Raw genomic sequence first — 16,098 nt, 5'->3', positions numbered from 1 at the left:
GTTTTCCTTGGATTCATTCTGGGATGCTATAAGGTCAAAAACTGAGCAGATCGACCCATGCATTCGATCTCTACGAGCATTTATACCAAACCAAAATCAATTATGGAATTAATGGACCACATGAGCTGGACGTGAGCACGTCCACATGGTAACTGGCCGCCTAAAGGCATTAATTATTGGAGTTGGAGGATATTATTTATATATATATATATATATATTTTACTTTCCTTATCAATATATGTCAGTAGATTCAGCACATGTCTCCGTCTATCATTTTACTTTTTCTAGTATGTGCCAAGTTCCAAGCTCTCCATCTACAATGTAATAAATAAACAAAACAAAAATGCCAGTGCCACAAATTATTTGTACCGAAAGTCTTTATCGAATTTTTTTAATTTATTTTTATTTAATAATGAAATTAATATTTTTAAATTAATATGTGATTTTTTTATTTTTAAAAAATATCTAAATAGTTTAAAAAATGGCTAAAAAAAAAAAGAGAGAGATGAACAGATCGGTAAAAATTTTCAATAAAAATTTTGTGGACATAGCAACGTCAATAAATAAAAGAAATGAGTTTTCAGTACTAAAAACAAATAAAAATAAAAATTCTTTACATATTTTAAAAATGAGAAAATTTTCAAAACGGTCCATCTATTAATCTGCAATAAACAGCCCTCCAACAGTTAACTTACACGTAGCCTCCTCATCATTCATATCCTATGCCTCCACCACACGCACGCAAAGGATCCATCCCCTCTCATTCTCTCCCTCTCCCCCAAAACCCAGATTTGCGAAATCAGCCACTCCCCCTCCCTGCCACCCAAATCGATTCCTCTCTCCGTCGTCTCACGAGCCACGCGGCCCACTTCGCATCCTCTCTCCGTCGTCGCACGAGGCTGCTAATTCATTCTCTTATTTTTCCTACAGATTTCTAAAGTCCTTTTGAAAAAGTTGAAATTGCAAAGCACAACTGAAAGTGGAGTATGACTCATGTCTCGGTCTTATCTTAAACAGAGTGGGGGGGAAAGCTAAAACCCAAATATGAAAGTATACTGAAAGTCTATCACCCAAAAACTAATTCTTTCAAATTCTGAGTATGGTCTGTTGAGACAAAGACAAAAAATAGATTCTTTCAAATAAAACAAAATGTGTGGGCCCCCAGGTATTTTTTCCTCTCTTTTATTTATATATTTTTTCTGTATCCAATCCTGACAATTGGTTGTCTTGGTTTTCCCTTAACCATCGGTGGGTTATTAAAGAAACTCCTGGAAGTTTTGTTTGATTACAAGTGAGATCTGAGAAGTTTTATGCGAACACCTTCTATTTTTACTCAATCACCCCAAACTTTATCTTCAGATTTTAAGATACATTATCATTCAAAAAATTATTTGCCAAATTGCTTTCAAAAAAACAGAGCAAGCTTTTAGACACTGTAATGGCAACATCACAACAGGAGCAAACGAATGTGAGGGGTGATCCAGAAGGAGCAAGTTTGAAGAGATAAAAAACATACCATCAAGAAACCCAGCAAACGACGGCAAATAAAATGGGGGACGGAGTTGGTCGATAGCGGAGATGGGCGACGGCAGCAGAGAAGAGGTGATCCAGCACACAGGGAGTCGAATGTGAGGCGTGCGGGTACGAATGTTGCTATGGAGAACAATAATTTAGTGTGATGCATTTCATTTTGCTTAGTGTGAAAAATGTAACGTGTCAAAATCTGATTCGCGGCTGTTAATCCCTCTTCACCAGCCCGACCGTCCCAAATCGGTACACTACAAAGGATACGCCCTGTTGCAGCTCTTGAATCCTTCGGAAATCACCCCATATTTCGCAGCTGATGGACTGTACCAACAATCGTGGCTTCGTCGCATGTTGGACGCCATATAATCGTTGCAACTGCTGGAACTCAGCTAATGTCATGAATCGTTGGCAAAGCAGATGTTTTCCATCGTTTTTTACTGATGGAAAAAACAGAGAAAAGCCGATGCAACTGCTGTGGAGATTTCCGATTGTAATCGCTGCAGCTAAGTGTTTGGGTCGATTTACAACGTTGCAGTACCGCTACGATGCCGCTGCAATTTATGGGGTGCATCCTCGACTGAAATTTAAATCGCTGTAACTTCTAACGTTACGTCGGCAGCCCATCCACCACAAATACTCTGTTTTTCGCTGATGCTGTCCTTTCTCAACAAGGTTGAAAACTAACGGGATATTGTTCTTAAGTCGCCGGCAGAACCCAACAGTTTGCGTCCTTGGAAAATCGCTGCCATGCCTTCCTTCTCAACGGAAAGAGCTCTGACGCATCAAGTTGGCTATTTTGCCCCGCTGTCTATTACCCAGCTAGCGTCCATATATTGCCGCTGCATTAAGCAGTAGACTGTAGTGCCAGCGACCTTAACGGAATTAGTTGCAATGTGTCCTACTTAAAAGATCTTTTTCGTCCCAGCTGTTGCAATCAATTTATTTTACTAGATATTAGAGGATTTTCCAGCAGGTATTAGTTTTTGTTGCATCGATTTATTTTACAAGATACGTGAATACGACGGAAACCATATTTTAAAACTATTGGACGTTGTTTTGCCCCTATTTTTGTGTACTACATTTCTCCCCACAGACTACAATATTGCATATTAACAGGCATTTACACGCTTTTGTAAGCTGCTACTTTAATTAATGCATAGATCATAATATTGTCAGTAGAGCATTTTACAAGATAATATTAGTCATTAATTTGGTAACATACTAAGTAGATCATATATATATACCAATATTATCATAAATATAAAATAAACATCTGAAATGTGTGTTCTCCATAAGGGTTGAGAGAATTCACAGGTTACCAAATTTATCATTGCCAATAGAAGTCAATAACTGTTACTGGAAAAAGTGCTTAGTCAAATGAAGATCACAACAATCTTATATATTTTATATATCCATATATATATATATATATAATTTTATATATCCATATATATAAAATTATATTTATTCATCTGTTTTTTTCATTAATAAACAAGCAGATATATAGATTCCATGCTAATTGCTACAATAGACCACCTAAACCCCCCTGTTAAGTCATTCACTAAGAAATTGCTATGTGGGTCTTGTAGCTCATGCAATAAATAGTCTAAAAACTGGAATTTCTTGAATTGTCTAGTGTCATATATGAAATCTGTAACCCCTTGCATAACAATTGAGCAATTGAAGAAACTAATGAACTTTCTCAATTCAACACATCTTGCAACCCAAACAAAATATTGCCATCCAAAATCCACAGCTTCATTGATCATCAAGCTCTAAATAAAGTGCCATTTTGGTGGAATACATAAATGGCCTGTGTTTCCAGAACATTTTTCTTACTTCCTTCCAACTGCCCAGCCCCTACTAACTAGTCCAATCCCCACAAAGTACCACATGTATTTAAACACTTTCACAAATCCATTTATATACACTGGTGCATTCGGATAATTCACACATAGAAAGAGAGGAGAGACTGATTTCTTACAATAGATATATTGTAATTGAATGGTACTCAATTAACCTTCTGGTCCATGCCCTCTGAACTGTCATGGAGCACTGCAGCATAGCCCTACACATTTGTGGGTGGAGTGGTAAGAACTGCTTAAGTTGGTCATATATAGCAGTACCGCAAAAATTCCCTAGCTGGCCGCCCATTAATACTGTAATTATTTCACATTACCTCCAACCACCTGCATTCCATAACCCATTTAACATCAATGGAGGTATAAATGCAGTGTAAAGATATAGTTAACTTAATTGTTAATGGTATGCAAAAATCACTTTTTCGACATAATTAACATGATTGCTTACATATTCATGTACCTGCCTAGTTGCAGTCGCTTCTGTCACTCACTTCCCATATATAACTACAGCAGTTATACGTCGCTATTATGATCCCCTTATAATACTAGCAATGTCAATTAACCCAGTGTAAGTTCTCTCGAGATCAATTATTTGTATAATGATCAAATCTGAGCATTATATATCAACCTAATTAACTGTCCTATTTCTAGTTACTGAAGTTGGTCATGAAATCACAATAAACTTCTTGTCAAACCCTGAATATATTACCTGGATTTCGACTTCCTATCCAGCCACTGCAATAATAAACCCCAACCTAATTAGCTGTCATTCCAAGATCTCACTAAACCCAGCTATGATACAAATGTTCCTCTATTGGCATCTATGGTGTATGTTGTGTTCCTTTTAACTTAACACCTTTACATGAATAGACAATACTCATCCAACTATTACTTGCAGTCATAAGTTGCTAGAAATCTGAGGTCTTTATGATCTTTAGTAGCCTTATAATTCAAATCATTTATAAGGGTATCATATACTATAAACCACTCAGTTTCAACCTACAAGATGAGAAAATGAATGAACACCATAGTTTAGGGCCATTTTGCTATCACTTTTTGAAGTAATAATCCCATTACTTCCTCCAACCTCTATCTCTAATCTGTGTAGACCACCCCGTATATTAATTTGGTATTAAAATTTGTCGATGATTCAAGTGCTGCCCCATATCTGTAGAAGCCAACATGCATCAGTCTTCTACACTATTGGACTAAGCATATATGAATGCAATAAAGGATTGCTAAACGGGAATGGCATGGTTATGACTAAATTAATATAACATGTTGATCTCTTTGGCATTCTCAACTTTTTCTTAAACTACAATGCATAACCAAAATGACAGCCAAAGTTTTTCCAAATTTGAGAAAAATTCTGTACACAAGCCCATCAAAGCACATCTAAAACCTATGCTCTCTCTATTTTTTTTTATGAGTATCCTATGCTCTCTTTATTTATCATAATATATTGATGAAACTTTTTCAATAGCATGAATCAACAAACCAACTCATAATCATCACTACAACACAGTCATCCCAACACAAACATTAACTTTTGTAATTTTCCCCACCTTTCAAGGAAATGTAACATATTTCCAGACATCTGCAACCATTTTCAAAACACTTGAACATTTCGTTTTGGGATTTGTTGGAGATGTCGTCCCCCCATATTGCTGTCCAGTTGCCACAGCCCAAAGGCAACCAATTCCATCACTGCCCTCTATGCTGTACCTGCATACCAACATCCCTATCAATGTGAGTGTAATAATAGAGAGAGTGTGATTGGGTGAATTCACGAGTTCCTATGAAAAATATATATACTTACATTTTGAATTTTTTACTAATTCAGCTTTGAGTATGTAAACCATTGAACTTCTCCCCTAATATCCTAACTTACTAGCTTAAAACTGACATCTGCTCTGTTCATTAACCATGTCATATATGGCCAGCTAGAGAAATATTTGAACCTCCCCCAGCCATCCCACTACATTTTGGCTTCCAAAAATATACTCCAGTTCGAACCCAAGGCATAGATAGACAGCAGTTTGCTACATATATATAGTTATATATTTATATGTATTCCCCCAGCCACCCTCTCCTCCTTTCCCAAAAAGCATGCAGTAGGCATGCACTATAATAACCCACAAAAAATGCACCCAAAATCTGTCAAAAAATTGCTAAAAGGTTTTTTCATGCAGCTCGGGGGTTACTGCCTCCCCCAAAGTGTATCTCCCTCGCGCGACTGAAATGAAGCCATGAAACTCCTCAACAGAGCATCAGTTTCAGTTTGACGCTCCACAACCACTCGCATTTCTTCCCTCACACAGTCTAGTTGACTCTTGTAGTCCTCTGCATCTTTCTTATGTTTTTCCACTAACAGGGCATACTCTTTAGCTTGTAACACGTCCTTTTCTCTTGTAGACTCTGGTATCACCATCTCTCCGAGGCCTCGTGCATATCCTGGCCTATGCCCAAGTACCTCCCTAAAGACAGCCTTAGCTGCCTCATCAGTGCGATTCTCAGGGGCTAAGTCATCCATCTTTCCAGCCATCTCCTTCTGCACATAGTGTAAAATCAGTTACTCATCATGTTTCTGTTATGAAACCATGGTACAGATTTTCACCATTATTTTAACTATGCCTTTTAGTCTATCTGGGCTGAAAGATTTGAGATGGCTTACATAAATATCTTCACTGGCATCTGTGACAAATCTATCATTCTTCTTTGACCAACGGACTGCTTTGTAGAAGTCCACTAAGTTTGCTCCTTCGGATCGCTATTTGTTAATAAAACATCCAATTTTGTTACATGGTTCAACAACCATAAAACCCAAAGGTGAGTCGACATATAGTACATAACAAATTCTGCAGTGAATATATTAGTGTACAGCCACAGTTACAATATCATTTTCCCCAGGACTAGATGTGCTTTGGATTTTTCATCAATTTTACAACACTTTGTCTTACCCTATGATTCAAATGTAATGCATATATCCATTGCAAGTTAATAATCTAGTGGCAAGTCTAACGTCTTCGAAGATGTTTTTAACTATCACCTGCAACCATTTGTCCATGAAAATTCATAACAATACCATAACTGGTTGCACAGCTAATATAACATAGCATCAACTCTTGTGGAAAACAGTGCTTTATTTTATCACCGTACATGCATCTGACAACAACCCCTTTGATCTCTCCCCCCCACATTGCGCATACCTGGAGGTACATAACCCCTAACCTAGCTTGTATATGGCCTTATATTTTTGCATGCAACCGTAATACACAAATATGCTAATCTCACATTTGTCCTATTTTTGATAAATCTAATCTCATCATTATATGGCTGTCTCTGGAAATTGCACATAAGTATGGCAAATCTTTGACCACATAATCCAGTTAGATTTTAAAACAGAATTTTTTAACATGCAAAAATCTGTTGGTTTACAATTACTGCAGCAACTTACAATTACTACCTCCAATCACTGATCGTAACAGAAGGCTGTGTGTTTAAAAATTTTCCACATGAAATTGTGATTTGCAGCTTAAGATTACCATAATCAGCTTGAATAAATTAGAAGCAAACCAACCCAAGCCCTATACCTTTTCCTCTAGGATCCTCACAAACGATTTCCGCCCTGCAGTGTGATTAATCTTCAGCTTCATACGATTCTCCTTATTTATGTTTGAGATTTTCTGCCATCATGCAAGTAAACAGGTTATTTTTCTGCCAACTATATGGACCTTTGTCAAGACTTTTCTATATTGTATATACAAAATGGTAGCCCAATAAGCAACAGCTTTAACATACCTTAAAGTGATCACTTCCCCATCGGCCACATAGCTTAACCCATACCAAGGGCTCGACCAAGCTTGTCCCACCAGCCAATGCCTCCTCATGGCTCGCATATGCCAAATACTTCTTGTGAAGCTCATGGTGGAATGCGTTAAATCTCTTACGCAGCTGCTTCCAAACTGCCAACCGATGGTTCTTAAGTTCCCAATCTAATTCAAAGTCACCCTACACAAAAAATAAACTATGGTCATCTAACCCATAGTTAAGTGGCCTTCCTTATACCAAGGCACCTACAGCTGTGTATATTGTCTTACCCTGACCCTGTCAATCAACTCATCCTTAACGGACTTGGGTACGTCCGTCCATCTTGCAAAGCTCATGTCCGCATGATGTTTTAAAATCCACGTTACTCGTGTTGTAAAGAATGAGGCATTCTCACAGCAAGGTGCTGTCTCCCCATCATTTATTCTCAAAGGTATTTTCCCGTGCCTCCTTAATTTATCGAACTCGGTACACTTAGCGGGCCCACGTCCACATTTCTGTTGTCCAACGTTTGTTACGGGAACTGCAGCTTCGTCCTCTGTCATTAAAATGTGAAAATAATGCAGCAATTATTTACTGACAACAATATAAAATTACCCAAAACAACAGGTTGTAATATATTGTATTGCAGGTCACTTGATTCTAAAGGTACATGAATAACACAACTAATGCCTTACCAATATTGTCTCTAGTAGAAATGGCTCCTGTTATCGGATTGGTTCTGGGGTTATTAATTTCATGTATCGGTGGCTGTGTTGACTCATCATAGTCCTCTCCTTGACCCTCTCGCTGACTCCATCGCCAAATATTGTCTCTATTAGTGTCTGCTGTAGGTATTGGATTGGCGTAGACAGGATATCTTTCTATGGAGGGTGGCTGTGTTGACTCATCATGCATTTCCCCATTAACCTCTCGCATTATCCATCGCCAAATAGGGTCTCTATTAGTGTCCACTGTTGGTATTGGATTGCCATTGACAGTATTTCTGAATACGGATGGTGGCTGTGTTGACTCATCATAGCTCTCGCCTTGACCCTCTCGCTGACTCCATCGCCATATATTGTCCCTATTAGTGTCATGAGTCGATATTGGATCAGCATTGACAGTATTTCCTTCTTTGGAGGGTGGTTGTGTTGACTCATCAAATACACCCTCTATTAGTGTCCGCTGTTGGTATTGGGTTGTCGTTTGCATGAATTCTTTCATGTAATTGTGGCTGTGTTGACTCATCAGAGCTCTCGCCTTGACCCTCTCGCTGACTCCATCGGCAAATAAGTGGAGGTCGTGGTCGGCCTCTTGAAAAAGGTCTACCTCGTCTTTTAAATTGTCGAACTCCTCTACCCCTTGCTCTCCCACTTTGTTCCATCTACTTATCCAACTTGATCTGAAAATCATTGATTGTCAATCAATGAAGTAAATCTCCTACAGCCTAAAGGGTTATATTACTGAACCTCCCCCTTTAGGTGATTGAGTCAGTTCATGTATCAAAATAGATCATGCAATAAATATAAATTAATTCCAGGTCAAATTCTGTCAAACATTCTCCCTAACACAGAAAGTTTACTGTGTTATAATATTACAGAGTACAAGAAAACTGCATGCAAGTCTATATTTATATTAAGTGGGAAAAACTGCACTTTACCCAAATCTTATGTTTTGCTCATTTTTGGCTAGATTTCCTACTCATGTCATTAAAATTGCTCTACACAGAACATGTTATTTAAATTGCTCTACACAGAACATGTACCACTATTTGACAAGATCTAAAACACTGCCAAAGCAACACCATGCAGCTTGCAATCAACCTACAGGTATAATAGTAGAGCAATATCAATAGAGTTTAGATTCTTAAGTTCCATTTACAAGAAGTCCTAACCAGTGCTTCCCTGTCTTAATACTATTTCTTAAGACAACTCAAGTAACAACTTACGGCTGTTTATGATAGCTCATTTATTCCGTAATAACCCATATCAACCTATGCAGCAGAATAAGTTACTATTATCAAGTTGGCCTTATAGTCTTAACAACTTCCCTCTATAGGCAAATTTACAGCATGTTATTTCAAAGTTTGAAGTTAGGCATGCAATATATGGTCCTACATCTGCACTTCCTCACTTACCATGCAGCTGAATAATCTCAACCTAACATAAGGAAAGTAGATTACCTCCTTGAATATTTTGTACTGGACCAATGCTGTTGTTGGTTAGGTAGCAACTTACCTGGTAGGTAATCCAAGGGTTGCCAAAATGAATCTGTCTTCTTGAAGTGATCGGATGGTTACTGGGCATGCAGCATGACCTGCCCAATATGATTCAGGCATCAACACTAGCTTCTGATATGGATCAAGATATCAGAATACTTCAATTATCAGCATTTCAATTCACTAGTAAGCATACTTGACTATGATTTAATCAAAAAATCTGTTAATATGTATGGAGTTCAAAGCCTGGCCTTTTATGCTAGTACCAAGGGTAAGAATAGGAACAAAAGTGTTGTTAAATGACCGTGCATTGCATTCTTCCAAGCCATGCCTAACCTGGATCGTAACAAGTTTGGTTAAGCTTAACCTTTTATATCACCATTTTTTTTTTTTTCTGTTGTTGGACTATGTACTCAAGCATTTCACTCTCCATGTAATGGAGAACTCTCTATAGAGTTATACCACATAACTCTGAAGAATATATATAGTGTCCACATCATATACACACTGTCAAATCAGCCCACCCAACAGAAATCACGACAACCCTCTCAATCTCCAACTTCCCTCCTATTAGAAAATTTCAGCATGAATCGCAAAGAACAAGAAAAAGAAGAAATACAACGGGAAACCAGTAAGGAAATCATGAACAACATTTATTCATGTTGTCCAGAAAATGAAAGGATAGAAGCATGCCTATAGAAGAACAAACCAGCCTTTGTGTCTTCAAGAAAAGCTATAAATGAATACACAGAACAAGAAATACCTTCCTCACTTACCTTGAATCTTTTAACAGCAAGTCTGAAATTTAGCACCTCTTACCAAGTGGGTGTTGGCAGTTTTGCAGCAAGAAGGCCCAAACTTTCCTCAAAAATATGGAAGCCAAGAGCAGTAGCTGAATTCAACTGAGAAAACTAGAGTGGCAAGTTCTTCAGCTTCGAAATATGTATGATCAGCACCAACCGTGTACTTCATTCAGCTGATATGCAATAGTTTAAATGGGGCAACTTCCAAATTTACCCCTGCTTTTCCAACTTTCAGTAAACAGTCTCCCGCCCAATAAAATCCAGCGCCAAAACTTTCCCCCCACCCCACTGATATTAAATCCAGCTGTTTTCACATTAGGTTTTTATTAAGTTTACACTAAATAATTTAAGTTACCATTTACCTGAAATTAGCTTTTAAGTAAATCAAATTATTTACTTAGAAACGTCTCTTGATTCTGATGTATTGTGTTATAATACATCATGTATTAATTTGCAGTAGCATTAATTAATTCTTAGTGTTGATCTGAATTTCAAAGTTTACAGTTTTATAATACTGCCCACAACTGACACCATAATATATTATGCATATCTAATACTGGGAAGAAAGCTTGCAATTTGGATATATCAATTAACCAGAACCTTTAGTGCAGCTTCTCTGTCTGGGTGCCTGTTATCAGCATGTTACCTTTGAATACCCAGGTTTTTCCTTATCACCAACTTTCGTCAATTGAAGCACATTTTAGTAATTATTTAAGAACTCCCTTATATTGGCCCAAATGAGTCCAATTATTTTAATCTATGCTTGTCTCCCCTTGCATACAATATAGTAATTATATCTATATTACTTACCTCACTTTCCAATTGTCTATGGTCATCTGCCAATTGGAAAGTGCAACACAGCCATTTCAACGAATTAGTTTATTCTTGCTTTGGATTCTTTTTCATTATTGGACAAGATTTCACCTGCAGACTCTGTCAACTCGATTCTGGTCCTTATATGGAGCTAAAAATAACGGGCAAGTTCCACTATATTTATACCATGCATTAAGTGATCATCTCATTACAAGTTAATTTATCAAGAAAATCTTCCAATATATCGACGGTGAATACCCAGGCTAGCTCTATTGGGATAACTCAATTGTAATGCACTGCCCATGTAAAATACTCATGCAGTTCAGTTATGTGTATGGCACTAGAAGTATCATTAATATGAGCAATTGTAATTGTGCATGTTGTCTATATGGACTGCATTTTATTCTAATATTAAGATACCAAGCAATAAGTTATAAAAATGAGCTTCAGTTTGCATTTTCTCCATGCTCCTACTGCATCTCCACATTACTAATGGTTGCTACACAATGTCCACATTTTCTCTCTACTTATAACTTCATGCATTACATAATTTTGGACATAATTATGGATGCAGTAAAAAATACGATTTTTACTCTTCAGACGCATCTCATTCAAGTTGCACATGGTTAGTTTATTAGTAGTACATCACATGCACTATAGCATAGACTTAGTAGTCGACTTTGACCAGCTAACATTTAGCTACAACAGCAGGCTGTCGTGTTACAGCTTAGTTCATTTTATCACCTGCAGTAATAGCACACATCCATAACCATGGTTAGTACATGTGTTATGATGTTTGGCTAGAATCAACACAAAGACTCCAACAACACAAGCAAGCAATAAATAACGGCCATTTGGCCACTTACTACCCAAGTTGCCCCAAGTAGATATTAAAGCGCCCTGCACAAGAATATTTTCATTACACTACAGCCATCAATAAATCGCACAGTACAGGATAATGCATTTATTGGTGGAATAGCTATCACTAATAAGTAGGATGATGACATATTAGTAGTAAAGGTTATGGCCATTGAAGTCCAGTAGTCAAATAATATGAATTCGTTTACCTTATATACAAAGCACATTTAGTGGTCTAATTCGACATTGACTCTTCATCTGTCGAGAAATATTCCTCGTCTGAATATTCCCCATCGCCATAACCATCTTCTGAAGCGTAAGCAAAGGCCTCATTGTTAATGAGATCTCTGGTATTCTGATCGTCACGGCCCAAATGCATAGCTTCTGGGGCATCAATACTTATAGGTTCTATATCAGTCCTACTTAGTGGAGTTATGACTGGATCATCATCACAATGCATAGGAGCATACTCATATGATGGAACATCATCTTGATAGGCATCATCGTCACTTGATTCGACATCATTATCACCCAATGCCCTCGGTATTGGTGGAATGTCGTAAACATTCCTATTTGTGAACTTCTCAACAACATACCAATTCCCTTTCAACCATAAATCTTTTACATAATAACATTGGGAAGCTTGGCATGCCAACACAAATGGCTCGTCTTTATACCAAGTGCGTGACATGTTGACACTAGTCATATGGACGTCCACTCGGACCCCCCGTCTTTGATCACTAACGTCAAACCAATCACAACTAAACAAGTAAACGTGACGCCCTCCCATATAGCGTAACTCCAGGACTTCATTTATAACACCATAGAAGTCTAGATTATTAGGCAAATTTTCCCCCTTTACAACAACACCAGAATTTTGTGTCCATCGCCATGGTTCATGTTGTTTTGAATGGAACCTTTTCCCATTTATAATGCAAGCAGAATATGTTGCAACCCAAAGGTCAGGACCGCAAGCTAATGCATATAGATCTGCGGAAACATCTTGCGGGTTGACTATACGTTGGTCTTGAACCTGCCAGGATAAGGTGAACCGCCTCAGCATGTTAGGAGTTCGGTATTAGTGGGGGAAATATCTAAGTATTTAATGGATTTTGGACTTACACGTTTCTTGAACCAAGTTGGAAACTCATTCTTGTGCATGCGATCACAAGAATTTGGCGTATGCAACTTACACTTCTCGTAGTGCTCACTGCACACAAAACCCAAGGCCATGTATGTAAAAACCATGGGGACATAACACAAAATTACCCAAATCTGTGATTGGAAAACATAAGTAACTGTTTGAAATATATGAAGGATGCATACTCTATGTAGGGTTGAATCTCTACGCAGTTGTTAAGAATGTACCATCGAGCTGAGCTAAGGAGTTTATCATCTAATTTCACATTAGATGCTACGCCCAAGGGACGAACATGTTGATTGAAAATTGAGAAACCATCTATGGTGTCCTCTCCTCCGCCATCAATGTTGCGATCAACTCGAGTGAACTTTGTCTCAACGTCTTGAAGGTACATTGAGCAAAAAGTTAGGCATTCAAGGTGAATATATGCTTCAGCTATTGAACCTTCTGGTCGTGCTTTATTCTTGACATACCGCTTGAATTTGCCGAGATACCTCTCAAATGGATACATCCATCTATATTGTACTGGACCCCCAAGTATAGCCTCACGGGGTAAATGAATAGCTAGGTGGATCATTACGTCAAAAAAGGATGGAGGGAATATCATCTCCAACTTACATAGGATGATGACAATATCACTTTGAAGCTGGGATAGGTGAGTTATATCAAAAGTTCGGGAACACAACTTTTTGAAGAAACTGCTGAGCTCAGTCAAAGCCAAGGCAATGTCAGGTCGTAAGAACCCCCCAACTGCGATAGGAAGTAGGCGTTGCAAGAAAACATGACAATCATGGCTTTTAAACCCTGATATTTTGCAATCACGTACGGAAACACAACGGGCAATATTGGAAGCAAACCCATCAGGGAACTTAACCTCTGCCAACCATTCACCAAATTTATTCCTTTCATCTCCGTGGAGTGTGTACATTGCAGGTGGCAGCGTAAACTTCTCACCTGCATGCCTCAAATGTAATTCCTTCCGCATACCCAAAATCTCCAGGTCACGTCGTGCATTGATGTTATCTTTGGTTTTGCCAGGAATGTTCAATAAAGTACCAAAGATGTTATCACAAATGTTCTTTTCAATATGCATAACATCCAAATTGTGCCGAATCAAAAGAGTTGACCAATAAGGTAACTTGAAGAATATGCTAATCTTTGTCCAATTCAACTCTTCCGAAGTGCGTTTTCTCTTTCTACGGGATTTACCAAATTGCACATCCCCAACCATATGTAGTTGACTGACAATGTCTGATCCAGATAACACCCTTGGTGGAATACGGTGATCTTCTTTACCATTAAACAACCCTTTCTTCGATCTCCATATGTGGTCTGGCGGTAAGAATCGACGGTGTCCCATATAACACTGTTTCCTCCCAAACTTCAACCAATTTGATTCTGTATTGGCATTACAAGAAGGACATGCCAATTTTCCTTTAGTTGACCACCCAGAGAGATTACCGTAGGCAGGGAAATCATTGATTGTCCACATCAAAGCAGCATGCAACGTAAACGTCCCTTTAGTGGAGGCATCATATGTAGGCACCCCATGCTCCCAAAGTTCAACCAATTCATCAACCAATGGCTGCAAGTAAACGTCAATGTCATTACCTGGTGATTTAGGACCAGGAATAAGTAGGGATGTCATGAAGAATTGGTCTTTCATGCATGACCAAGGAGGCAAGTTATACAGCACGAGGATAACTGGCCAAATGCTATACGGTTTTGCTAAATTGTTGAAGGGGTTGAAACCGTCACTGGCCAAACCGAGCCTCACATTGCGAGCGTCCCCAGCAAACCAACTATGGTCTTTATCAAATGTCTTCCAAGACTCAGAGTCTGCTGGATGCCTCATAATGGTATCAGTTGTGACTCGTTGGTCTTTATGCCATCGCATATCAGTGGATATCTTTGTAGACATATATAACCGCTGCAGTCTTGGAACCAACGGGAAATGACGCAACACCTTTTGAGGAATAACTCGTGTCCCATGTGTAGTTGACATCCACCTTGAAGCCTTACAAACGGGACATTCATTCTTATCAGCATTTTCCTTCCAGAATAATATACAGTCGTTTGGGCATGCGTGAATTTTGTGGTACTTGAACCCCAACCCTCTCTCCAATGACCGTGCTTCTTCATATGACGATGGGCATGCAGCATCAGGAAAGGCAGCCCGCAACAAGTTAAGCAACTGGTCAAATGACTTAATTGACCAACCACCAAGGGTTTTGATGTGTAGCAACTTGACAACGAATGAGAGTTTGCTAAATTTTGTACACCCCGTAAAAAGTGGACGTCGGGCATCCTCTAGTAGCTGATCAAAAGAAGGTTTACATGAAGTTTCTGGTACGGCAGGGTGTGAAGTTGTTGGAATAGCGTCACCTTGGCTACCTTGAGGGACATTATGGAATGTCCCTGCCCATACGTCATCTAACATATGGTCCATGTCATCGATGTATTCATCCTCATCAGTGAGATCGGGATCGGAATCGACATCAATCAAAGGGCGAGTTTCCTCCTCCCCATGAAATATCCATTGGGTGTAAGTAGGGTTGAACCCTTTAATGAACAGGTGAGTCTCCACCTCTCTGAAAGGCAAGAATAAATTATTAGAGCATAGCCGACAAGGACACCGGATTCGGTCACTTCCCATAGCATGGCTTCGTGCTAGTGTGAGGAAGTGGTTCACCCCTTCGGCATATGCAGGACTTCGAAGTCTATCGGGCAAGTTCATCCAACTCCTATCCATCTAAAACGGGTTATACGACATAATTAGTTTATCTAAAGATTTCAACGCACGAAATAGAGAGAAGAATCACACCATGCAATGAGTACCAAATGACTGAAAAATTAAAGGCAAATAATATATTGTACAAGTGTGCTAGGTAGTTACCAATCATGTCATAATGAAGCATGCATGCAGTAATTGTAATTGCAAAGTAAAAACCATCAGCCATGTGTTTCTAAGCATTTATCAATAAACAAATATGCTAAATATAATTCTGATTCACATAATAATTAAACAACATTGAACTGTTGGAAACATGGCATATTTATAAATAA

General features: G+C 38.5%; 1 protein-coding gene across 1 annotated transcript; it reads right to left on the bottom strand.

The window, feature by feature from the left end:
- Nucleotides 1-12,126: 12,126 nt before the first annotated feature.
- LOC122282038 lies at nucleotides 12,127-15,784 on the bottom strand. Its single transcript, XM_043094212.1, has 3 exons — nucleotides 13,218-15,784; nucleotides 13,014-13,101; nucleotides 12,127-12,924 (listed from the first exon to the last, which is right to left on the bottom strand). The coding sequence occupies exons 1-3, from the start codon at nucleotides 15,782-15,784 to the stop codon at nucleotides 12,127-12,129; spliced, it is 3,453 nt and encodes a 1,150-aa protein (XP_042950146.1).
- Between the last annotated feature and the right edge of the window lie 314 nt (nucleotides 15,785-16,098).

Source organism: Carya illinoinensis, chromosome 1 (genome assembly GCF_018687715.1).
Source record: "Carya illinoinensis cultivar Pawnee chromosome 1, C.illinoinensisPawnee_v1, whole genome shotgun sequence".
In the NCBI taxonomy this organism is placed as follows: Eukaryota; Viridiplantae; Streptophyta; class Magnoliopsida; order Fagales; family Juglandaceae; genus Carya; species Carya illinoinensis.
This window is presented reverse-complemented; position numbering and strand designations above follow the sequence as displayed.